This window comes from Aedes aegypti, chromosome 3 (genome assembly GCF_002204515.2).
Source record: "Aedes aegypti strain LVP_AGWG chromosome 3, AaegL5.0 Primary Assembly, whole genome shotgun sequence".
Lineage (NCBI taxonomy): Eukaryota > Metazoa > Arthropoda > Insecta > Diptera > Culicidae > Aedes > Aedes aegypti.
The window spans coordinates 24,186,520-24,213,259 of record NC_035109.1 but is presented as its reverse complement, the minus strand read 5'-3'; the positions used below and the strand labels follow the sequence as shown (position 1 = coordinate 24,213,259).

Sequence of the window (26,740 nt, the reverse complement as noted above, 5' to 3'; positions counted from 1 at the left end):
TAGCTACCTAAAAAGAAAACACAAATTCAATCTCTAATTAGAAACTTTTCACTTACCCCACGTGATTAGAAAATTGTGTTTCGATTTAGTTATTTTTAGGTCTATGTCGAATTAATTCTAAAACTTTCTTTATTGCAGTTTAAAACTGTCAGAGGGGACAACTTAGAAGTGGTACAGAAAATTATTCTCCGCAACATTTTTCCGCTGAAAATATTAAAATAACATTGCACCCCGCCAACTTGGTACCGAGTGATAGTTGACAAGTTAACAATATTTTGCTCTATTATGCAATAGCACTAAGGGGTCTTCCATAAATGACGTAGCTTTTCAGGGGGGAGGGGGGTCTTCACGAACTTGTGACGATGTGTGACGAGGGGGAGGGAGGGGTCCTAGCTAGTGGACGTAGCATTTTAAATCAAGTCGCTGAAAACAATGACAAACAATTATATTTTTGTGACACTTTTTTTGTTTGACTTATAAACTTGGGTTATAAATTGATGATTCAGCTTCAAGACATTCATATGAAAAGATTGAAAGGATTCTAAGATATTCTAAATTTTCTTGATAAATGCAATCAAACAGATATTTTAAAGCTTCTAATAATTATGTGAATAGTATATAATTAAAAATCAATGCTTGAACGACATGGAAAACATTGTTTTCCTATTTGTTGATATAACATGAAATAAACCGTTTTAGTTTTATTCATATTTTCTGATGGAGCTTTATTTCTCCAAAAGAAAACAAAATGCTTTTTTGGCAAATATTCGATTAAAACAAGATATTTATTCCGTAAATATTGCAGGAGATCTCCACCCAATCAACTAATCGTTTTGGTTTGATATATCAATGCTCTTGATAAAGTAGCCTGAATATTAATGAGGACAACAGATTTGAGTGTTGTCAAAATTGCCTTATCAATCAATTTTCATAATAACTCGGTAATTTCAAGAAAGGTTATTTGTATTATTTAATTGTTTCAATGAATGAATGAATTGTCTTTATTATCGAGACTTTCAGCCCTTGGCTGGTTCGTCTCTTTTAATTGTTTCAATAAAGGTTGTGTAAGATTATTTCAGTATGGGAAACGGTTATGAAGTTTAGCTGAAATATTAACAAAGATGAATAATTTGTATAATAATCGCTAAGATGTTCTCAACATTCCAAATATAACAAGCGTATTTTTTTTCTATATCTAGCCACTGATTGCTTAATGGATTTGAATATAGATAGTTATGACAAAAAATCATTTTAAATTAAGATATTTTGTTGACCATCGCCATTGAAATCTATTTCTTAAAAACGAATAATTGAAAAAAAAAACACAGTCCTCTGAAATAACGAAATTTCTGTTCAATATAAAAAAATATATATATATTGTACCCTTGCTCGTTGTTATTAGCTTCATCAATCCTATCAAATAATTTTACCCTTTTTCCACAAAACTAGTACAATTTAGTCTATTTAAAACTGAAAACCAAAATTATGTAACTTAATCAGGAATTAATTCTATGTAAAACTGTTTTCGAAAATACTTTTGAGGGCTACTGTTTGTCAAACTTCTTAAATCCATTTTTTTTGTTTTAGCAAATCGGAAAACAAGGGAAATTTATTTATAAATGATAGGAGGGGGGGGGTTCTTTACATGCTACGTATTTTCAAAGGGGGAGTATCAGCATTTGTGACGAAATGCTACGAGGGGGGAGGGGGGTGTAAAAAATCAGTGAAAAAATGCTACGTCATTTATGGACGGCCCCTAAGGCTAAAACTAATAAAACATCAAGGTTTGTAAATCTAATTTTTTTAGCAGTGTGGAAAACTTGGTGTGGAGCGAAAACAGTTCATGTCTCAGTTACTACAACAATGCAGTATCACAAAAAGGGCATTTTACCCTTGTTTCCAGCTCTAACACTGCTATTTTTTGCAGTAATATGTGACACATTGTTAACTTTGCCAAATCATGCAATACAGATGCATTGAGTTGAAAATCTCTTGATTTTGCGCACTGATTTTGATCCGTAATATGTCACAATTTGATCCATAATATGAAAATTGATCCATAATATGGTGTTCAGAAACCGATACAATTTTTAATTTTTATGCAATCCTATGTAAATGTTACACTCAAAACAGTTTACGAACCGAAGTTCCAATTTGAAACGATTCAATTCATGCTTTCATATTACAATTTTACGTTTTACATGTCGTTTTATTGAATTTTATAGGTTGGACTCCACACTATTTGATCCATAACTGTGGGGTCATGGTATTAAGTAAAATATATCAATTATTTTCACTTACCCCATTTACTCACTTGCCCCACGGTACCTTACTCAAATGTGAGTTCATTCCACTCAATTCGGGGGGTTCGTGTGTTAACCTAATTTTGAGTTGATGGGGCAGAAGTTGTTTTCATTTGAAAAATACCTACTGGCTAAGTTATTTTCACTCAAGTAACACAACTTCCACTACTATGCCATTTACTCAAATTTGAGATGACGAGTTCGGTTTTTGGGTTGTTTTGCTCCTCGCTCTCTGACAACAATAGAAGGAGCGAATGAAATAGGGAGAGAAAAATAACTCAAAAATAAGTTAAAAATACTCATCTTCTTCTTTCTGGCATTACGTCCCCACTGGGACAGAGCCTGCTTCTCAGCTTAGTGTTCTTATGAGCACTTCCACAGTTATTAACTGAGAGCTTACTGTGCCAATGACCATTTTTGCATGCGTATATCGTGTGGCAGGTACGAAGATACTTTATGCCCTGGGAAGTCGAGAAAATTTCCAACCCGAAAAGATCCTCGATCGATGGGATTTGAACCCACGACCCTCAGCTTGGTCTTGCTGAATAGCTGCGCGTTTACCGCTACGGCTATCTGGGACCCTAATTTAAATTTCAAGACCTATTAATTTATTTTGTCGGAAGGTAGTTTTGCCGTATTTGTAGACAACACTCTTTCCTGATATTTTTTTGTCATTACCTAAGATGATATTTTTCACGCTTATTTTTCGCCAATTTGTAATCAATTTTCTTAAAATAGTGTCGTGAAATAACACAAACGTGAGCTGAAAATGAATGTGATTTAATGAAAATATGTTCCATATTTTGGTCATGAGAATATAACGTGATTACAACATTTTCTAGAATTCGGTTTAAAAATAAGCAATTACATTCTACAACTTGTGGAGCCTTATATTAAGTTGAATCCATTTTCAATCCGTTTCACTTTCAAAAAATATTTCTCAAACGATTGCTTAACATGCTATCTTGATGAACATTGCTTATCATGCTATTAAGAATAATTCATATGAAATTTATAAGATCTTTTAAATGTAATCGATAAAAAAAATTAAATGAAATTGATAAAATCTTTAACTAGTGATCCTGGAAAAGTTCGTCTTATTATTATGTAGACTGTTGGAAACTATAAAAAAAACCGTTGCTCTTGTTTTTCGATTTTTGCGGTGAATATTCCGAGTTTTTTTATACACACAAACACGTCGGAGCACGCCAGGAATACAACTAAAATAGAATTTTCAAAATTTATTAGCCCGTTCTCAAACCAGCTCATGACATGCAAACACCATTCCTTTTTTATTTATATAGATTGATAAACCTTAATGTCTTATATAGATTTACGTTAGGAATCATCGTAATGAAATCATTTTTGTCTATCTTTTTCTTCGGGTAAAGTTTGCTCTTCATGCTCACTAGAAGAAAAATGTTTTATATCTAATATTTCAATCTATTCAGAAATCTAACAATTTTTTGAACAAGTTTTGCTCTTAGGTATCTACTCTGTTGCAAAGCAATAACCGAAAATATTTATAGCTCTCATCTTCAGGAAGATTATAGTAGAAATTGTAATGCATAATCGTCATCTTAGCAGGAACTTTATATTGGAAATAAATAAAAAAAATCAATAATTGTGCAAAACAAAATTTTAATTATTTATTTTTGATTTCAAAGCTACAAATTTAACGCTGATTTTCCAAACAATTTCTAGATTGCTGAGTTTTACACACATATTTTCTATTTTTACCTAGTTCATGGCATGTACTAATTTACTCAATTAAGAGCAAATTTCACAAATTCCGGTAGTCTTTTATTTGTTTTGCTTTTGTCCCGTTTTTGTCTTGTAAGCTTCTGGTCAGTCTAGTCATGATTTCATCGGCATATTTTAGCAGTTCTCAGGTGTACCATTAATGGTACATTTATGCTAAGTGTTGTTGGGGTCTACCCCGTTTGGCATACAGTCGTTGGCATAATAATCGTATGGCATAACAGTCGGCATAATAGTCGTTTGGCATAATTTGAAAAAGGAAGATACTGCAGTGGTACAGTAATATGCCGTACCATAAGGTGCGTCATAAAATTTCATGTTCCTTTTTTTTCAAATGACATGGAATAACTTAGGCGTTGGATATATTTTTGTTGAAAATGCGCCATAATATCCCGGACATAATGACCCCGGAAGTCATGTATGGTGCAATTCCAAAAGAGCTTTATTGGATATTGGTTTCCTTGAAAAAATGATGATAAGAAGTATGTCCTATCACTAACTGACAACGAAATATACGATCGTGAGCAGTTTATACACACCTCTTTGCTTAATGGAAGGAATTTGATCAAATTCAATGTTTTTCACAATTATGCCAAACGACCGTTATGCCAAATGGCGATTATGCCAAACGACCGTTATGCCAAATGGCATTATGCCAAACAGCTATTATGCCAAACGACTGTATGCCAAACGGGGTAGACCCGTGTTGTTGTATTTTTTTATCAAAATTCAACCTATCTGTAACCTTTGAATCGATAGTTTGCATGCAACTTTTTTAATAGTAATCGAAAATTGAGATGAGTACCTAATATGTAGCTCGCAACAGAAAAAAATGAAAAGAATCGGTTGAGAAACGGCGGAGATATAGCTAGGGAAAGTGTACCAGTTATGGCCATAGTGGTTCCCTATTTGGCCATATGTGAAATTTCGATGACTTTCACATTTTTAAACTTTTTGAATGTTTCAACATCAAGATATATCCTATATCTTACTGCTAAAACACACAAAACTTTTCAAAATATAGAGACATTCAAATTATCACGTATGGCGAAATAGGGAACCACTATGGCCATAACTGGTACACCTACCCTATCTGAAGTTGACTATTTTGTATGGGAAAACGGGTTTTTTTGGTGCATCTATATGTCCAATACTGTAGACTCGAGAAGCAGACTCGCAGACAGGACGGGCTGCTCTAGATGTATGCTTACTAGGAATTTAGTCCTACAAGAAGTATCGAATAGAACTCTTAGAAACTATAAAGTTTCGATCAAGTAAAGAGGAGCATCTAAAGCAGCTTTCATGTTTCAAATGGTCCACAGGGAACTTGTCAGGAACTTCGCGAAGAAGTTCATAAAAAGTAGGTAACCACAGACCTCACTCTTACAGTAGTAGTCTTTACCGATAATTGATTAGATGTTTCACAGTGTGTTTCGTAGAGCAATTTCAAAACAAAAAATTCGGCATGTCTGAAATTTTGACACAAGAAAGCCATGATTGTCCTCTTTCATTTGCAACCAAAACGAAAATAATCGGTCGGGGGGTCTAGAGCAATATATTTTTTTTTTTCAATTTTTTTACGGAGTTTGGGATATAACTTAACCTTAGCAAGGACCTTGGATAGTTTTCGACCCATTTAAAAATTCAAATCATTATAATTTTTGATTAAACTAACCTAGCAATTTGTCATTTATTGAAAATTATGTATTTTATTGTGAGAACATTTATTTTTGCGGAAACAAAATTTTTAAATGGCCCCTTGGGGACCTTCCAAAAAAAAAAAAATTTACAAATTTTGACTTAGGGTCGTTTTCGACCCGAAAATTCAAACAGCTCGAAAAAATCAGTGTGTTGACCGAATTCAGTTCTGTTGGGCTTAAATGTAAGGTACATATGTCTAGTTTCAGAAACCCTCCCGGAGATCCGGGTTTGGTCACTGTGGCCACCGGGAACCTGCTACATCTGAAAAAAGTCTCTTTAGAGACCCTTACTTTGACAACCTGTAGTTTCGTAACTAAACAAGTAATCTGAACCGTCCTTATATTATTGAACAGACATTCACGTGGATTATAAATAGAGATTCTCAAATCATTTATTTATTCACACCCGGTTCCGGAAACCCGGAACATCCGAAAAGCAAGTTTCCATCGCAGTTTTGTATATGTAATTCACATCCATACTATTCGGTTGATGGATATTTTGGCATAAAATTTTTCTGTGATAAGGAACCAATTACCAGTGCACATCCCTTGAAAAATTCGGTTCAGTATGGTCCATGCGGAACCGGTTCCTGGTGTCCCGGAAGGTGTGCAATTTGGACAATTCTATGAAATTACTCGGGTTTATGCCCCGAAACCAAATGAATTGTGTCCAATTCCTTACAATTTTTAATGTTTGGATGCATTTTGCCAAGAGGGTGAATGAATGGTTATTATGATCCTTTTGGAGTACCGGAATGGCCACCTGGAGACCCGTAATATGGGACCACTAAGTTTTAGCACCAAAACTAGGCATGCGACGGCTCAAACTTCATGATTTTGAATCCCTGTGACTTTTCTAATTTAATTATAGCGTCAATTCGAACGTCTTTTGATAGAAGATTAGCATCAAAAGTTGTTCGAGTTGGCGCTTTTATAAGTTTTGAACACAACATAGCTATACGAAACATAGTACTTGAGATCTGCTGGATATAATTTGCAAACAAGTCTGTATGCACTAAAGTTTACCGTTTTTGACTCCTTCTTGGCGTAATCGGAGACTTTGATGATTCACCTGATATTTTTGATTAAGCTTCGTATGATTTCGTTGTTAAGCTAGCAAAATCATAAAGTTACTGAGTAACATTTTCAAAGCTGATTGAATTTATTTGTTTTATTAATAACTATAGAATTCCGTACAACTCTAATAAAACTATGCTAAAACTGAACATGACAGCACTTATTCAGATCTTTAAGCAAAATGTTAGGATCACACGATCAATCTTTCGCAGGTAGATTTGTTATGAATGAAACCTATCGATGGTTGTATGAATTAATTTGCACGTTTTCTAGCATCAATTTAACAAGGAAATGTATATTCGATAGTATAATTAATAATATTCTGATCTTTATTTAAGAGATTTTTAACCCTAGACTGGCTGCCAATCTGAGAATATTTGTCAGCAATTCTGTTTGTTTTACCATCGCAAACAAAAGCAATGTTCTGTCAATTCTCACTACAAACACATGGACAATAGTGTCAACATTGCACTGCTATTGCAATTGGATTGGTATATTGGATTTATGAAATGTTATATTGCGTCTGTCATTGGCACAAATGTGAACTTGTCAATATTCTAGAATCTATGACATAAGGTAGAAAGGGCAAAAGATCAAAGAGGAATAAAGAGGGGACAAAAGGTCAAAAATCTTTTTTCAAAGATGATTTAATTTCCCATAATGCAAATCACTTTCAACCTTTTGTCCTTTTGATCTTTTGCATTTTCGACCATTTGTCTTATCTTCCCTTTGTTTTTCGACTTATTGTCCTTTCGATCTTTTGTCTCTCGATCGTTTGTTTCTAAACCAAGTCAGGAAGATGTATATTGCACTTGAGATACAAACTAAAATTGAAAAGAGGTTGTTTGACATACTTAGTTGTAAAAGTAATGGAAATTTCAACAATGGATAAAAACAAAGGAGAGGCAACTCAAAAATTTAATTTTCGGCCTCGACCTGTAATTTTCTAAGTCTATAACTGTCTAGAATATAATCTACAAGATATTGACACAAGATTTTTGCAACATTTTCATCTAAATCCATATCAAAAGTTCACCTCACCAAAATTTATCAATTCACGGTGCATTTAAAATGATACCTTTCACAAACAACAAAATAAAAAAAATTGCACTAGATGGATTATTTTCATTCAGCAGCAAATGAAAGAGGAAGGACTTGTCTTTCCTTGGTCCAAATTTGAGACATGCCGATTTTTTTGTTATAAAGTTACATGATAAAGACACCGTTGACTTGTGATCAAGATAATAATTGCTGAATAAAGTTAGCGATCTTTATGATAATGATTAATGGTTACTGATTGATTTTCTGGAACAAATTCATAAAATTTAAACTCACCTTCATACAGAACACGCACAGAAACAGATTGTGCTTCCGCATGTGCTTGTCCAGGTTGGACTTGGTCATGTACTTGCGCAAGCAGATCTCGCACGGATACTTCTTGTCGGCGTCAGGATCCGCCGCCGTGGTCAATCCGGGGTTAGGTGTGGCCGTCGGCTGAGGGGGAACCATACCCAGCGAGTCATTCAGCGTGGCCAACGAGTCCGTGGAAGACGAGTACCGACTATGAAGCTTCCCATCCATGCCTTGCCCCGCGCCACAGAAACCCACACTGCCGATTCCGGAATCGCCCAGATTGCTGCCGCTGCTGCTGCCCCCGTCGTAACCGAGCAGGTTACTCGTCTCGAACGAGTCGAAGGTGATGTTCATGTCGCTGGCCCCTAGCGAAATGTTTATCAGATCCGCCGGGGTGAGCGTATCATCCGGAAGCGCCTGATAGCTTCCATATGGGTTGTGCTGAACCATCTGTTGCTGCTGCGGTGGGGGCTGATGGTGTGCCATCGGTTGGTGCTGTTGGGCCAGTTCCGGTGCAACGTGGTGCTGACTAGAGTGGTGCATTTGCTGAGTGATGGTCGCCGCCGGAGGTGCGTTGAAGTGACCGAAATCGTCACAGGCCTGCTGGTGGTGCTGCTGCATGGTTCCATGTCCCGATGAAAGCAGGTCGAATTCGAACATGTGATAATGACCGGACTGATACTTTGGTGATCCGGTTTTCATCAAACTGTCGATCGGCGGCAAGGATATCTTATCGTAACTCAAATCACCAGAAGTTACCATCTCATTCCCGCCACTGGTAAGGTGATTTGTATTGTTATTCACGTCGCTTCCTCCACCAATCATCATGCTCGATTGAGTGGAACTGGAGCACGTGGCGGAAGCCGATGTCGATGGGAACCCTACGTCGACGTAGTTTTGATTCTGATCCAAATTGAGCCCGTAGTCGAGGCTGACCGACCGCAGGATGTTGTTGCAGATGTCGTACGGACTGGGTTCCAGCAGGGTGGCGCCGATTTTCGCTGCATAGCTGCGGGAGTACCAAACCCGCAGAATGTCGCCCAGTTCGATGTCCTTGATGGCTGTGTAGTAGATTTCATCGTTTTCCTGAAAAACAAAAAAAAATCGAGGATTTTGTTGGATAACTAATTTAAAACTGATTACATCATAAGGTCTACAAGAACTCAAAAATGTGTAGCTTAGAAACCAATTTCAAAAAGAAATTAAGACCTTATATCATTATGTGAGAATGATAGTATTTTGATCGAGCTTCTTGTTCTTCTTCTTGGCATTGACGTCCCCACTGGGACAGAGCCGGCTACTCAGCGTAGTGTTCTAAGAGCACTTCCACAGTTATGAACTGAGAACTTTCTTTGCCAAAGTTGCCATTATCGCATTCGTATATCGTGTGGCAGGTACGATTATGCTCTTATTATATCCATTACGAAAAGATCCTGGACCGACCAGGATTCGAACCCAGACACCTTCAGCATGGCTTTGCTTTGCAGCCGCAAACTCTAACCACTCGGCTAAGGAAGGCCCCTCTTGATCGAGCTTATCATACACTTTTCTTACGTATTGCATGGATTGTATCAAGAAAATGGCATAACATTGGAGAAGCGAATAATAGATCTGGCATTATCATTGCTCCTTAGCTCAGCGGACGATATCGATTTTACTGGAATCGATTGCCAGGAGGCTTCCGTGCTCTTGATGAAAAAGAAGGTGAGGCTGGTGAGGTGACAATCAATTCTACAAAAAACGGAGTATATGATTGCAGGTGGAAACAGGTGTTGGGAAGTACAGCGTTTTAGGTAGATGCAGTACTTAAAATGTGTCAAAAGTTATTTATTACACTGCAACTTACGTGCCCCCGTCCCGTAAAACCGTGAAAGGTCTTAAAGTACGTTCCTTATCCGTCGCCTGGTTGTTCCAACTGGACGGGAGTAGGCTCAGATGCCATTACCTGACTTGCGCCGATCCGGCTCTGAACATAGTACCCCATAATGTCAATCCTAGCATGGCCTCCCTGCTTGCATAGATACTCGGGTAAAGGTGAATAACAAAATAATGGTACAATAAGAACAAATTTTGCTATCATATCTAGTTTAACCATTATTATGTTATTAATATATGACATAAATATCTCATCAATAGCAAAACATACAATCATAGCAAAATTTGTGCTTGGTATGTTATAATGTAAAGTGCCGTAATTCAGCGCAGTTAAGGAAGAAAACGATTCAAATTGTTAACTAAAAAAAAGTATTGAATCAATAAAAAAGCTTTATGAGTGGATCGCTAGCAAATCCATTTTAGATTATGGGAAAATATAAACTAGACTGTATTCATAATTTAAAATTGAGATTTTTTTGAAATAATTCACTTGTAGAAATTACCTAATTCCGCGCACTTTTGAAACGCTTTTCCATATTCCGCGCAGAACAACGCCTAATTCCGCGCACTCGCGAAGCAATCGAATTAATATTAATTTCAATGTAAGGCAGAATTCATTCATTACGTAACGCTAAAATAAAAAAATTACAACTCCCTCCACCCTCCATAATACTTTTTGTATGAATAAAAGTAAATTTTTGTATGAGCCGTTTAGTTTTATTTCTTATATTTTTATGACCATCACATGAAACAAAGATAAACATTTGTTATGGTCTTTTCATTAACGTGGCATTGATACTTGTGAATTTCGTATAGGGGAATGTGGGGCAGTTTGGAGACCTTAAGGAAATTCGATAGAAGCATTTCGTCGGAATTTAACGGATTACGGTGATTTTTTAACGAATACTGTAAAAATTTACCGTACTCCGTTAATTTATTTCACCGAACTGTTCAGCTGTTGAGATTTTACAGGAATCCGTAAAATAATTTAAGTGTGAGTGCAGAAAATATTATAGAATTATCAGTTCTTTGTACTATTTCCAACAATTTTTAGATCCGCACGATTTCCGTTGTCCTATAAAGTTCACGAATGAATGAATGATTTTTCAAAATTTGTAATTTTTCGTGTCGATTTTTTATCGATGGGATGATATGAGCACCCTATTTTAGATTGTGAAATTATCTCATAGAATCATGTAATTTAATTATTTTGTTCACTCAACTGGAAAGTAGTTAGTGTTTAAAAACACTCTTTGCAAAAAGATTAAATTTTAAAGAACATTGTAACAATCAATCATCAACATTCTACCATCAGTGCACCAGTTTCCGCTCATGTTCCAGTAGCCCGCTCACACTGAAAAATTATAAGTTTACACAACGTAAATTTGAAAACTTTAGCCGCTATACAATTGAAATCGACAAATAGAATCATACTGTGGACATTTTTTTGTGTATTTACTCAAATTACCTTACTTTTTGAACTCGTGAACGGATACTGGTAAATACGTTAATGGTATTTCGAGTATAATTTATTCATTTCTCTATTGCTTTAGAAAACTGACTTATAACATATATATTGCTTAATTTCCTTGGCAGCTTTGAAGTTGCATTTTACTTCAGTTGAAATTTCAAAAATTTATGCAGTTTTCAAGAAGTGCTCATTCTAATCCATTGGCGAAACCACCCCGACTATCCCTATAGGTATTTGTATTCTGCATTGTTCATACAACACAAGAACCAGTTCGCATTATTGCTAGGAATCGATATGTCTTAAAAAATTCAATCAATTGTATCCGCTAATACCACGGGTACCGGAAACTTAAATCTGTTAAGCAAAATAGAAACCTCAGAAGATCTATAAAGTTTACCCATGAATTACGTCTCACAAAATATGGCCATTTGCAATCTCTCTTCCCCGTATATCATACTTTTTGTTATTTGTGATTCACAATGTTAAGTAAATTTTGTGTGCACAGATGTATAGATTCTCTCATTTGGTCTTTGGATAAACTTTTCCTCTCACCATGAATGACCACGTGGTTTCTGGACGGTCGCTTTTAGTTTCCCGAGATTCTGCTTGCCCGTGAAACGTATCTATGCATGAAGACACTTTTCATTGAAATAGTTAGATGTGAAGACGAATATACCATGTTTAACTTGTTTATTATTCAGCGAAAAACAGTGCGCGGAATTAGGGCATTATAAAAAAAAACGTGACCTAATTCCGCGCATTACTTTTTGGGATGAGACTCAATAATTATGCTAATATTTGATAAGATTTCATAGAAGCATCATGAAACATATCTGTAGCAAGTAGTTCCATAGAAAATTGCATAAAAAATAAAACATTTTCAATAAAAAAATCGCTTTTGTTTTTGTCCTACAGTCTTAGCACGGACGCTAAGGAAATTAGAAAAATGGCGTCAACTTCGACGGGCATCCACTGATTATTTTTTACGCCGCGAAAAAATGCCTTATTTGCTTTTATTGATGATTCGAACATATTCTAAATAGTAGTAGCATCAAATGGCATTGAAAGTTGTTGCAATATCGATGTGTATTTCCATATATATATATCGTTTTGTATGAAATGCGCGGAATTAGGCAATGCGCTGAATTAGGGCACTTTACGATACTTGAAAGTCATGTAATAACTAATCAATAACAAAATATACTATCATGGTAAAATTTGTTATTTGTGCAAAAATACTAAAAAAAAAACATTAAAGAATAACAAACATCGCCATCACAGTAAAATATGTCATTATTTTAATATTTGAAAACTTTATTGAAATAATTTATGAGAACAAACCAACATCAAATTTTGCCATAATAGCTCATTTTACAATTCATATGATATTCATTGAAGATTTGAAAAGCAAATTTTTTTGCAGGAAAGCGAAAAGTTTATTTTTTAATCATGCTCAATTTAGATATTAAAGTCAAAGAACTAAAATTACCATTATTTTGATCTACTCGTGAATAGCTTATTTAGTTATTATTTTGTTATCAGTAATTAAATAATTAAGTATTTTGTTATTTACTGTTGCCTATATTTTTACTATTATTTTGTTATTACAATGGCAAAATATGATATTATTTAGTTTTTATGCCATATAAACTTAGTTATTATTTTTGTTATTTTATCTCTTATTTCAAACAAACAAAGAACAAATTTTGCTATTCAAACATTCTATTTTAATGGTAAGTTTTGTTATTCTTTTGCAATTCTCCTCTACCCGGGTAAACATAGGCTTATAAAGGCGACTATTCCAGCAACTAGCGCAATGTGAAGGAGAGGTTTCTGGACCTATCAGTAACCGGCTAAGGTTCCCGCCAAGAGTGCCAATTCGAGTCTATGGGGTGACGCCTATAGAGGGGTGATGCCTAAGACCAAAGGTGTATTAGCGCACACTGGGGCAGATCGCTGTTCTCGACGGCCAAAACCTCTAGTACTCTGGATATGCACCCTAGAGGTTTGGTGTCTTCGACAAAGTATTTCGGAATAACTTGTTGGCGTAGTAGGCAATCGGACGTCGCCTCCCTAAATTGAGTTGTTAGGATCCCCTAGCAACAACCAGTTACTTGTTGGTGAAAATTAACAAACTGGTTTATTCCATAATCAAACTCCGTTCAGTTAACACCTAATAACCCTGAGCTTTTCGTTTCTGTTAAACTGTGCCTATTATTTGGAGTTTCCCTGCCATTCCCTTCAAGAGGTTATGGGCACCACCGCTAAGGACGTTACGTGCAACATCCCGTTGCTGCGTGGGAGTGGAGCAGACTTTCAAAACTGGAGCTACCGTGTACGCCTGTTTCTCGAAGCAAAAGGCGTTGCGGATGTGTTGACCAGAACGGCACCGACAGGAGAAGCAGAAAAGGCGAAGTTTGAAGAAATGGACCGGATCTCCAAGGCATTGCTGGTGAGTTGTCTATCGGACGAATGCCTTGAAATCGTTCGAGAGAAGACGACCACGAAGGAGATGTGGACTAGTCTGGAATCGGTTTATGCGAAGAAGTCCGTGGCGAGTCAAACGATCGTCAGGAAGCAGTTGGCTCGTTTGCGGATGAAGGAAGGAGCCGATATGCGAACGCATTTATTGGAATTCGGCGGACTCGTGAGGAAGTTGAAGACGGCTGGAGCAACCTTGGCTGAAAGTGATCTGGTGTCGCAGCTCTTTTTAACGCTTCCAGATTCTTTCGATCCGCTTGTTACTGCCCTGGAGAATGTTGCTGAGGAAGATTTGAATCTGGATCTTGTCAAGCAGCGACTGTTGGCTGAAGAAAGGAAGCGATCGGATCGGCAAGGTGATTCAGTTGAAGACAAGTCGGCAGCGTTCACGAGCGATACAAAGAAGAAGTTCCAGAAATTCCAGGGTAAATGCCACAAATGTGGACGCCGTGGCCACATGAAGAAGGATTGTCGCCAGCGGGAAGCAAATTCAGCGAAGAAGGATGCTGTAAGTTTCATGGCCGATGCAAACGTTGCGGAGAAAAGGCCTGGACGAGTAATGTTCAAGCTTGATTCCGGGTGCAGTGACCACCTGGTTGGCGAGAAGAACGTTTTTGCCGTGCTGGAGAAGATGACCAATAGTGTGGAGATAAAGGTCGCTAAGGAAGGAGAAGCTATGCTTGCTGAACAGATAGGCGAAATCAACGCGACAAGCAACAAAGGAGTGCACTTCAACTTGAAGAAAGTGCTGTATGTCCCGGAGCTACGTGAAAATCTGATGTCCGTCAGAAAAATGGCCAGTGCTGGGATCGACGTTTTGTTCTCTGGAAGCGTAGCTGTCTTGAAGAAGAACGGCAAGTTGTTGGCAACTGGACATCTTCGAGGCAACCTGTACGAGCTCGAGCTGTTGCTAGAAGAAGTAAAAGTCAATCATTGCGAGGTAGCTATCGGAAACCTTTGGCATCGTCGACTCAGGCATATCGGCCAACGCGGATTGGAGACCATGGCCCGGAAAGGAATGCTGAAAGGTATGGATGAAAAGGCAAGTCAAATTGATTTTTGTGATGCATGTGTACAAGCAAAGCAATGTCGAGAACCGTTTAAAGGAACGCGTGCTAGGACCAGCCGGCCTTTGGAGCGGATACATTCTGATGTTTGTGGGCCGATCGATCCGCCGGCATGGGATGGTTCACGATACATAGTGAGCTTCATCGATGACCATACTCATTTCTCAATGAATCAGTTGCAGTACTACAGAACGAAAGGAATCCAACTAGAGACAACGGTTGCGTACACTCCTCAGCAGAATGGTGTAGCGGAGAGGTTCAACCGGACCTTGGTAGAGAAAATTCGTTCCGTGCTCATTCAATCTAAAGTTCCGAAGCGTTTATGGTCCGAAGCTGCCCTTGCGTGCGTTTACTTGATGAATCGAAGTCCAACAAGCGCACTTCCCTCTGGTGTTACCCCTGCAGAACTGTGGTTTGGTGTCAGACCAGATTTGAAAAAACTTCGAGTTTTCGGATGCAAGAGTTTCGTTTGGATTCCGAAGCAGCAAAGACGTAAGTTAGATGCCAAAAGTAAAGAAATGGTCATGGTTGGGTACGCACCCAACGGTTACCGCATGTGGGACCCGGTGGCACGACATGTAACAATTGCTCGAGACGTCAAGTTTGATGAGTCGTGTTTTCCGTACGCTGTAATGAGTCAAGAAGATGATGTTCCGTTGGTCGTCCACTTCCCGCTCGAGCAAGAGGGGGAAAATAACCAGTTGGCCACCATAGATGAAATCGACCAAGCAAATGAAGAAAAGGACGTGAATGATGAAGACTCGATTGAAGCACTGGAAAACGCGCTCCCTTCGCCCACAGAAAGACGCGAAATTCCGAGAGAATTGTCGTCGAGGTCTAGCGGACGGGAGCGCAGGCTCCCCGGTAAGTTATTCGACTATTTTACCGGTTATAGAGCTCTTTCTGGCGAATCGATTTCCGCAGATATTCCAGAGTCGTTTGATGAGCTGACAGAGCATGCTGATCGAGCCATGTGGATGGCTGCTGTGAGAGACGAACTACGTTCCATGGAAGAGAACAAGGTTTGGCGTTTGTCAAGCTGTCCACAAGGAGTTAGGCCACTGAAATCGAAGTGGGTGTTTCGGTTGAAAGATGATGCGGCTGGCAACGTGTTCAAACATAAGGCGAGACTGGTGGTGAAAGGATTCCTGCAGAAGGCTGGGGTCGATTACGAGGAGACATTCGCTCCTGTAGCAAGACTTGCCACTATCATAACGGTTCTCGCTGCGGGTGTCCAACAAGGATTCCACTTCCATCAAATGGACGTCAAGACGGCGTTCTTGCACGGCGACCTGAAGGAAGCATTATATATGGCGATTCCTGATGGCGTAACAGCACCTCCCAATACAGTGTGCCGTTTGCTCAAGTCACTGTATGGACTCAAGCAATCCAATCAAGGTGCTGGAACGAAAAATTCAACGATCGGTTGCTGAGCTTGGGCTTCCGACGATCGCTACATGACTACTGCCTCTATGTCCGGATAGTACCAGGAGACGAAATTTACATAATTCTGTATGTGGACGATTTACTCATCGCTGGAAGGAAGATTGAAACAATCGAAAACTTGAAGAAAGCTTTAAGTTCAAGTTTCAAGATGACGGACTGCGGAAAAATCAGTCGTTTCCTAGGTATGAAGCTAGAGTACGATCGTAAAAATTGTTCTATGAAGCTTTCTCAAGAAATGAATATCGACAAATTATTGACACGCTTCAAGATGACGGATTGTAACCCTAACACAGGGTGGCCACCAAATTTAGATTTTAAAATTCCCGCTTTTTTCCCGGTTTTCCCGGTATATTTTACACAATTTTCCCGGTTTTGAATCCATTCTTCCCAACGACTTAAATTGACTTTTTCCATATAAAAAATCATTTCTATGAAAAGCACCAAAATTTTGTTTTAATCGGTTTATTTTTTTAGTTGTTATTCCATATTAATTTGATTGTTTATCAATAGTTTCACTATTGGATCAATAAGTTGACTGTTAGATTGTTCTAATCTATATAAAATGTTATTCTGAAAACTATGGCATAGTGTAGTATTCATCTGAATCGATTTGTCTCGCGTTCGTCGAAAATCAATGGAGCTCTGGAGCTGTCTATCATGGGAAAGCGATGGTTAATTGTGGTAACAGGTCCTACTCTTGACACGACAGGGATTTAATTTGTATGCTATTTGACCCATATTTACCAACAATATGCCCTTTTAGCCAAACTTCGAATTTTTAAGATCTAGAGAACCTAATTGGTTGCATTCTGGTGATGAAAAAACGAAAAAAATTTCAGCTCAGAGTTCTGTTTGGTTCTCTTAAAATTTCGAGGTTTGGCTTTGGTTTATAATCATCTTAAGTGCATCTTAATGCTGAATTTCAGATAATTTGGCCGACAAAAGCCCCAGGTGCCTGAGTAAATCATCAAGATGCCCAAGTAGGTCTTTAACGTAATCGAATTTTGTTCAACTCTTAATCCTTTGAATTTTCTTCATAAAAATAAAGAATTCTTTAAAGCAAACAAGTTCAAGGTATGAATGAAACAAGGCCACACATGTAGAAGCACTTACTTAGGGATCACTCACAATTTCAATAACACCAAAAATTATTATTTTTGACATCCACCCACCCACTCGTGCGTTTTGTATGGATATTCTACTAATTTTATAAGCTGTAACAGCTTGATCGTTATTAAAATCGTAAAAGAGCCTTTATTCAAAACTTTGTCGATTAGATTACTAGTGGCATAATTAAAGCTTTTATAAATAAAGGCTTGTTTTCATGATTAGTTGTGGTATTCAGCAATTACAGCAGAGTTCTAATCCAATCTGCAATAAGTAATTAAACTTTGATTCAAAACGTCGAGTAAAAATGATAGAGAAAAGTTCAAAAAATATTAGCCCTGATAGTGCGAGAGCAAAAATTAAAAAAAATAATTCAAAACATTTTTAAGAAATATGGTGTATTATAGTAGAAATTAAATCATTAATGTTTGAAAGATATTTGTTCAAAACTGCGTATGCCTCATGGCAATATCATTTAACATAACAACTTTCTATAACTTATTTTGGAGGTTGGTTTGTAGATTTCAGCTTGAAGATGTTCGTTCAAAACGATTTTCCCGGTGATCTTCTCAAATTCCCGGTTTTTCCCGACTTTTTCCCGTTGGATTCAAATTCCCGTCTTTTTCCCGCTTTTCCCGTTTTTCCCGGTTCGGTGGCCACCCTGCTAACAAGACACCTATGGAGAAAAATCTGACTGTTTCCCGCGAAGGTGAGGCGACTCAGGAACCGTATCGTGAGCTTCTGGGGAAAATTATGTATTTGATGCTGTGTACTAGGCCTGACCTGTGCTTTCCCGTCGGATTCCTCGGCCGTTATCAACAGAAGCCAACAACCAACCATTGGCAGTGCCTCAAACGTGTGGTACGATATTTGAAAGGAACAAAAGCAAAGCACTTGAAGTTCGTACGCAACGAATCAGCGGACCCGTTGGTCGGATATGCTGATGCAGATTGGGCGTCGGATGCAGAAGATAGGAAATCAGTCAGTGGCTACGTGTTCACTGTATTCGGAAATGCTGTATCGTGGTCGAGTAAAAAACAGGTAACTGTTGCTACATCTTCAAGCGAAGCGGAGTACGTGTCCTTGAGTTCTGCTGTTTCGGAAGCCATCTGGTTGTCAGGAGTAATGGCAGATCTTCAGCTGAAGCGTCCATCGGATCCGGTCGTAATCTTTGAAGATAACCAAGGCGCTATAGGTATGGCGAAAAATTGTGAAAGCAAGAGATCAAAGCATGTAGATATCAAGCACCACTTCATCAGAGACCACATTGCAAACGGACGAGTAGCAGTGAAGTATATAAATACCAAAAACCAATTGGCGGATTTGTTCACTAAACCGGTGGACGCGGTACACTTGGAGAAGCTGTGCCAGGGCCTAGGATTGGCCGATTGAGAGGGGGTGTTGGCGTAGTAGGCAATCGGACGTCGCCTCCCTAAATTGAGTTGTTAGGATCCCCTAGCAACAACCAGTTACTTGTTGGTGAAAATTAACAAACTGGTTTATTCCATAATCAAACTCCGTTCAGTTAACACCTAATAAACCTAAGCGTTTCGTTTTCGTTAAACTGTGCCTATTATTTGGAATTTCCCTGCCATTCCCTTCAAGATAACTTGTACTACATTTTTACACATTCAGATTTGATCTAGATAAGTGAAAACTGATCTAGATCAGTTTTATTTTTTGATAGGAGCGTCCTAGCAAAAAACTTTCCTCTGCAAAGTTGTTCATTGAGGCATTTTGACATTTCTTCGGAAGACACTTACACTCTATCACTGACGTGGATTACGATATAAGGTACCGTGGGGCAAGTGGGTAATGAAATTCGCATAGTTGAGATTCTTCAAATTCTAGAGACTTTAAATTGAAACAAATTAGGTCGTGTATATTTTTTAGCTTGACTCCCACCAAATATAAGCAGCATGGTGAAATTGATTTTTATGAAAAATTGAAGAAAAAAATACAGAAAAAGTTTTTGAAAAATGTCTCTTTACTTTTCACTAGCCCCAAAAGTGGGGCAAGTGAAAAGTTTACCGTTTTGAACAATAAATTCAAAAACAAACAGTTATATTCACGATTTCTATTAGCTTTAACATTTGTTTAGGCTTCCCAATGAACAATAACATAAGTAACATGTAAACAAAGAAAATGTTATTCTTTTCACTTGCATTTTTTTCTGTTCAGCTATGTTAGTTGAAATGAATCGACAACATTATAACTGCAACATTTCCAATGTTAGTTCTTACATTATAGGACAGCAATTGCATTTCTGCTCTGTAGAATTTCCACCGCTCGTTATTTGTTTTCGAGAAAGTCGGATATGTCGTCGGATAACTCTTCGGGAGAAATCAAACGGAATTCTTCAAAAACGTATTTAGAATATTTTTATGTGGATAGACCTATACCCCATTTTTATGTTTTCAACTAGCTTTACATAGACATTCCACGAGATTTCCGTGTGTTCTCTAATAATGCAACTTTCAGTCAACGTCTTCCTTTTAATTGGCTGCCCGAAGTAGACATATTAATATTGCAATGTTTGGCAACGTCTTTTAGAGAAGTTCCATGATTTCTAATAGCTTTTATCGCTTGAGTATAGTGTTTCTTGAATTATCAGCTCGTTATGTTTTTCTATGATAATTGCGAACCATGTTTAGTTATGGCTACTTAAAGAGAAACACAAATTCAATCTCTAATGATAAACTTTTCACTTGCCCCACCTAATAAGAAAATTGACGGTGTTTAAATTTAGTTATTTTTAGGTCTACGTTGAATTAAATCTAAAACTTTTTTTATTGCAGTTTGAAACTGTCACAGAGGACAACTAAGAAGTGGTACAGGAAATTATTTTCCGCAACTTTTTTCCACTGAAAATATTAAAATAAGATTGTACGCCCAGTGAACCAAAATGTACCGTCAAAAACTGTAGTGAGCGTGACAATCACACATAGACTACCATGACTTTCATGCAACAAAAACTTTCATGTGATACTGAAAATAAAAGTCATGCGCGACTGTGACTATTTTTTGGTCAGCAATAAATGTATCATGGTTGTAATGATTTACTGTAGTAGACGTTAATCTGTATTATCATAATGTGCCACTCAAAATGTGCACCGATTGAAATATGTTTTTCTTTTCATTCTTGTATCAACCAGCCGCACCAGCTTGAGGGCTGTCCATAACTCACGGGTTATTTTTCTATTTTTAGACTCCTCTTCCTTCGTCGGTCGGTTTTTCGTCTATACAAAAAAAAATGTGCCGATCGTGATCTTTGGTCAAACAAACTACCCCCGCCCTTCTCCCCCCATGGATAACCACGTTGTTTATGGACAGCACCTTGTGCGAGAACGGCTCGAAGCAGAAACCTACGAATAAAGAGGGTAGAAGCAAACCTAAAAAACCCCGGTGCTCCGTTTGTGCCACTTTTTGTTGCTTCCAATGAACGTCCAATGAGCGTTACCATGGTAGCTAATGAATACGGCACCGCTCAAATGTCAAATTAGTGAACTCGTGCAAAGGTCCATGGACCAATGCACGAATTCACTAATTTGACGTTTGAGCGGTGCCGAATTCACTCGTTGCCATGGTCACGTAAAAAACACGGGACCGCTCAAACGTCAAATAGTGTACTCGTGCATCGGTCCATTGTGCAGCAGTGAAAACGCAGCTGTGTTGAAGTGGCGATTTGGATCAAAAGCAAACGAATGAAGAGTTGTCGCTACGATCGCAGCTGCGTCGTGATTGTTTTTTACATTCATCTCGCATTCCCGTCATCCACAACAGCATAACGTTCATGGGAGGCTGAAAAGAATTGCACGCTACTCTTATCCATGTCAGGTAATTCATGGCTGCAGTAAGAATGTATCAGTAGCAACCTGAATGTCACAAATGAATGTTTTGAAACCTCTTGCATGTGAATGTAACAGCAATGCGACAATAGCATCAAAAATGTATTATACGCTTCACTGTGTAAGCCGCCAACTTGTTACGGAGTAACAGTTGACAGGTTAACAATTTTTCGCTCTATTATGCAATAATGGCTGAAAAATCTCAGAAATCTCTTACCTATCGTAATGTTCACAATGGCCTCAAAGTTTTACGCATGAGTTTAAAACGTTAATTCACATATTCAGTAAAATATATCAATTGTTTTCACTTACCCCATTTACCCACTTGCCCCGCGGTACCTTAACACAAACTACACTGAGAAAAATCTACACGTCAAGGTCGTGTGTTTTACTTATAGATTTGCGCAATGAGGAACTTGATTTGAGTGTGGTAGCCATATGGATTTAGGGGCCTTCCTTAGCCGAGTGGTTAGAGTCCGCGGCTACAAAGCAAAGCCATGCTGAAGGTGTCTGGGTTCGATTCCCGGTCGGTCCAAGATCTTTTCGTAATGGAAAATTTCCTTGACTTCCCTGGGCATAAATTATAATCGTACCTGCCACACGATATACGAATGCGAAAATGGCAACTTTGGCAAAGAAAGCTCTCAGTTAATAACTGTGGAAGTGCTCATAAGAACACTAAGCTGAGCAGCCGGCTTTGTCCCAGTGGGGACGTTAATGCCAAGAAGAAGAAGCCATATGGATTTCATCATTGATTTCACGGTATAATAACATGTGTATTAACATAAGGTTGTCATGTGAAACAAACATGAATTTCCAAACATTAAATCATGAAAACCAACTGATTTGCTTATTGAATTCGAAATGTAGTAGCTTTAGATAGTCATGTGTGATAGAACATGAATGTCTAGGGACTGAAAGAAGAAATTTGGTAGAAAAACTTTTGCTCCCCACAATATGGATCCGAGGCTCCTCTGCTTGTCGCAAGCTCTCTTGATTTTTTTTTCAAACCCGTGAGCCAGCAACAAGCGGGGCGCCTTAAATCCATAATTTGGAAAGCCAGGCATAAGCATATTCCATTTTTTTCGAAACTGAAAGCCAGGAAAATCTGTTAGTGGAATCCGATTTTTCTACTGAACTATACATTATAATCAATGTTTTCTTATAGAAAGGTAGAGCTCTCGTATATCGGTCAACTTCACTAATAAAAGAAAAATCGAATTCACAAATTTTCATCTAACACTTTCAGCTTCAAAATTTGCTTCTTCTCTTTGGAAGCATGATGATGACTGTCGTTCGACACGAGGTCCAACCGCAATTCAGTTCACTATGCATCCCATGGGTTGATCACAAACAATTTAGAAGCTTTGAACATGGAAATCGATAGCATAGCTCATGGATTTCATCATAACAATCTCATTGCGCAAATCTATGAATCGACCAACTTGAACATGATGATTATGACACAAGATAACCATAAGCAAAACACACTGAATCCGTGTTGGAGTGATGATCTATGCGTCCATAGGTTGACACATACGAATCTGAAGAGAAAACTTCGGGAACTTATGTGGAAAAAATATGGAATCCCTGTTGTCGGTTGATGAATCAATCCATGAAGCAAAACACAGGAATTTAATGTGTAACACACACGAAGTTTGCAAGAAAATCATAGCAAATCGATATGGACGTTCATGAATCGATCCATAATTTTAAACACACAGATCGAGCGTGTGGATTTTTATCAGTGTAATCAAAGGACACCTAGCAATCGTGATTCATATCACCGCCAACCTAGCAAAGAAAAGCTATCTTTGACTTCGCCTTACTTGTGAAAAATATTACCGCGTTTAGCTTAATTTGCTGCTAAAAAGTTTGTTAGTTGTAATAATCATTGAAACTTTTTATTCGCTTTCCAACGTTAAACCCTATCAGACGTGTTTTACTTACGATAAGTAGATATATTCACATGATAGAGCCAGATTCATTCACTCGTTCAAATTGATTCAAAAAAAATCCTTATTATTTTAACTCCCATACACTTAATCTGTCCAGGGTACTTCTAATTTAGTCAGTGTCATAAGAAATCATTGGTGATGGTCAATTTAGAATTTGTAGCTGAATCTCTGGCCTAAACTGGTTCTGGTGGACTATATTGACCAACAAGATTTTTAAAGCGAAAAAAATGGTGTCAGCTCAGTTCCGATTGTTTTTATACATGATATGGATTGAGAGATTACGTTTAACATATTTGCAGTGTAAAAAGGGGTTTAATTTAATTTTTAAGAACATTTTCTCTTAGACTGGCCGAAACCGGCGCTTCTACCCTATACAATTGATCTTCAAATTGAAAGTTCAACGCCTAAAGCTAGGCAATTGCTAAAAACTATCAATTCAAATACATTGAATTGTTCCAAAAAGTTGCAAATTACTCAAAGCTGTACGGTTTAGGGATTGGAATAATCTACATTCCAATTTACATCTTCATAGATAACTATATGCCAATTTTCACGCTAACTTGGTACATCAGCAATGTGACACAGATTGTTTTTGAACATTCCCTACCCTCAATCTGCACCTGTTTGACAGTAGCACGGTTCATTTCAACCACAATGGAGCATGCGTCTCCATCAGGACTCCATCAAAAATTCATCAAAAAAAAACCACTCACCTGGTAGCAAATCAGGTTCTGCTCGTTGGAAAACCTCGCCAAGCTGACATGGATCATCCAGTTGCACTTGGTGCTGTTCCGCGTGTCCAGATACACATTCCGTCCGTTGAACAGGGTTTGCAGATCGTAGTCCAGATCGCCCCCATAGTAGTACGGCGTGGAGAACAGCACCAACGGAAAGGGGAGGTTCTTGATCGGTGCGTAGGACTTCTGCGCCAACAGCGGTCCAAATCGTGTTCCTTTGGCGAACTTCTGTGACGTCACGACGCAGCTGCTTCCGTCGGCCGCGTCCATTATCAGCAGCCCATTGGGAACCGATGACCTTGAGAGGTTAAGCGAGGGCTTATCTTCAATCTTCGGTGGGCCATGGGCGGATAAAATGAAGAGAAACAAGAAGAACGAGGATTAGTTGTTTTGACCAGACGAGGAAGACACGGAGGGAAAACAGAACGCTCGATCCGTCCATTTGCAAAGTGGCTGCAACATGGGGATAAAAATATTGACTTTTTTTCGCCGAGCTGCGCAAAGACTAGCTAAAACGGCGAACGAACTGCGCACATGTTGTCATGGACATTAAAATGCGTAAATTATATAATTTAATCAGGTCTAATTGCACATCCTGTGCGTTGGATTGGTAGGGCTCGGTGTTCCCCAGAGGTTGGCACTCCGATCGGTCCGAATTTCACTCAGCAAATGGTCCAAATCGACAATACTTCCATAAATGGTATTAATGTGCCTGGGGCGCACACTCGATCGGCTCCGTACTTACATGATCTCCCTTGGCATATTCTGGACAATTTTGGGTGTAATGCGATGCTCCACAGATGCTGCATACTAGGATCATGATGAGTCAACCCAGCAGCCAGGTCGATCGACGGCAGATTCCGTGGAATGGCGATACGTTATGTTTTTTGCAGGTCGGTGGTTCGTGTTCGAGATTTGGTTCCGTTCCGTTCCGGGGCCCAGTCAGTCACGATCAAAGGTGCAAAGGAAATCGACGAGATTCGCGCAGACGATGATGATGATGTCCACGAAGAGATAACCAGAAAGAAGAGAGAAGATCCAGGGATGTTGTATTCTTGGTGTGTGCTCTGGTTCCAGATTTTGGTCTTCGTCTTTGGCTGAGGACAGCGAGAGCCGAGAGTGTTTGCCAGCAGCAGCAGTACTGACGGCTCGGAACCCACACACAGTAGTGTCCACCACCCCAAAACTCACGCTCACGGAATATCTCTGGTTTGGTTGGTTGGTTGTTGGCTGGCGATCGAACCGACACTGACATGAGCATGTAGCATGTGAACGAATGTGTGTGAGAAAATCCAAGTTGTGCGGAAAAATAAGTCAGAAAATGGATACCACTTTTCCCTACCCACTTTCCCGAAGGGGTTCGAAACCGAACAGGATTTACAAGCCCTGCGATCTAGTCTTCTATGGGATCACTTTCTCTCCATCGGGAAAGTGCTACATCGCGATCGCAGTAGCCAGCGAATCATCTACAGTGTGACCCAGCATAGCCTACTGCGACGAAAGTTAATCCGGAAAAGTGGTCTCATTTTCCTACCCCTCCTGCACTAGTAGCCTACTATGTAGTACTGCTGCTGCTGCTACTACTGATATTGGGGACTTTTCCGAGGGCGCCCTGGACGACCTCGTAAAGCCCACCGTGCACTCTGGCTCTTGCTGGTCAGAGGGCTTACCTTTTTCCACCAACTGCACATTGCTATTTAGCACTGATAATGCATCAAAACAAATATTCGGTGATAAGTCACTCATAACTCGCGTAAGGCCTTCGAAGCCCCTGACTTTTTTTTCCTTTCTTCGCTACGCTTAATTACACTGCTCCGTCTTTTCTGCTGCCTCCTTCCTTTCGATCTACGGCAGAATTAAGGCACTATACATGAAACGACAAACCAACAATCGTGAAGTGTACGAAATAAATAAATAAAGTAGACTGAAAAGCAAAAAGGGAGCAGGGAAAAAGTTTAAACTATGGTGAATCTAGTCAAGAAAATACTCGCTTATACTAATCCAATTTTCCGTCACCAATATGCAGTGCCTACTAAAGTAAGTCAGAGTATCTATATCGTAAAATGAAAATAAAACCCACACAAAGTACCGTAAGCATGCCATGCACCAGGAGCTCAACACATGCGCGAGTGACTTATCCATCTATCGTCGCAACTCGCAGAGTGAGCGCACAGAGAGACTAGAGGGCGAATGGTTGTGTTTAGGTTGTTTAGTAGGGTATAAGCTGAGCTGAGAGCTACCTATATTGTCCATCGAAGCATAATTGTCCCATATAGAAAAAAGTAGGCATTGAAACAAGCGATCAAAGTTTGAACTTGCCCTAAACCCCGTTTGTAACCAAGTGTGCAACTTGTTAGTGAGCTTGTTTTAATCTATACTTTTATTTATATTAGGGTGCCTATGGAATGTATGGGAAAAATTTTGCCATCGAATTTCAAAAAATGGTAGGGCTCAAAAGTTTTGTCTCCTCGAAAAAAGTCCCCATGCAAAATTTGAGCTCAATCGGACTTCATTAAGTGGACCCCCAAAGCGGTCAAAGTTTGGCTTTTTTGACCC

General features: G+C 38.7%; 1 protein-coding gene across 3 annotated transcripts in view; it reads right to left on the bottom strand.

Moving 5' to 3' along the window:
* LOC23687500 overlaps positions 1–26,195 on the bottom strand; it is a 46,927-nt gene extending 20,732 nt beyond the window's left edge. Inside the window, exons 1-4 of one of the 3 annotated variants that reach the window (XM_021851137.1) lie at positions 25,855–26,195; positions 24,930–24,994; positions 24,161–24,514; positions 8,177–9,280 (exon numbers count right to left, since the gene is read on the bottom strand). In XM_021851137.1, coding sequence (XP_021706829.1) covers positions 8,177–9,280; positions 24,161–24,514; positions 24,930–24,994; positions 25,855–25,930 — 1,599 coding nt within the window. In that variant the 5' untranslated portion in view covers positions 25,931–26,195. Of the gene's footprint in view, positions 1–8,176; positions 9,281–24,160; positions 24,515–24,929; positions 25,430–25,854 lie in introns of those variants that run through there. The other 2 variants (XM_021851139.1, XM_021851138.1) reach the window with 2 other exon arrangements.
* Positions 26,196–26,740: the final 545 nt, after the last annotated feature.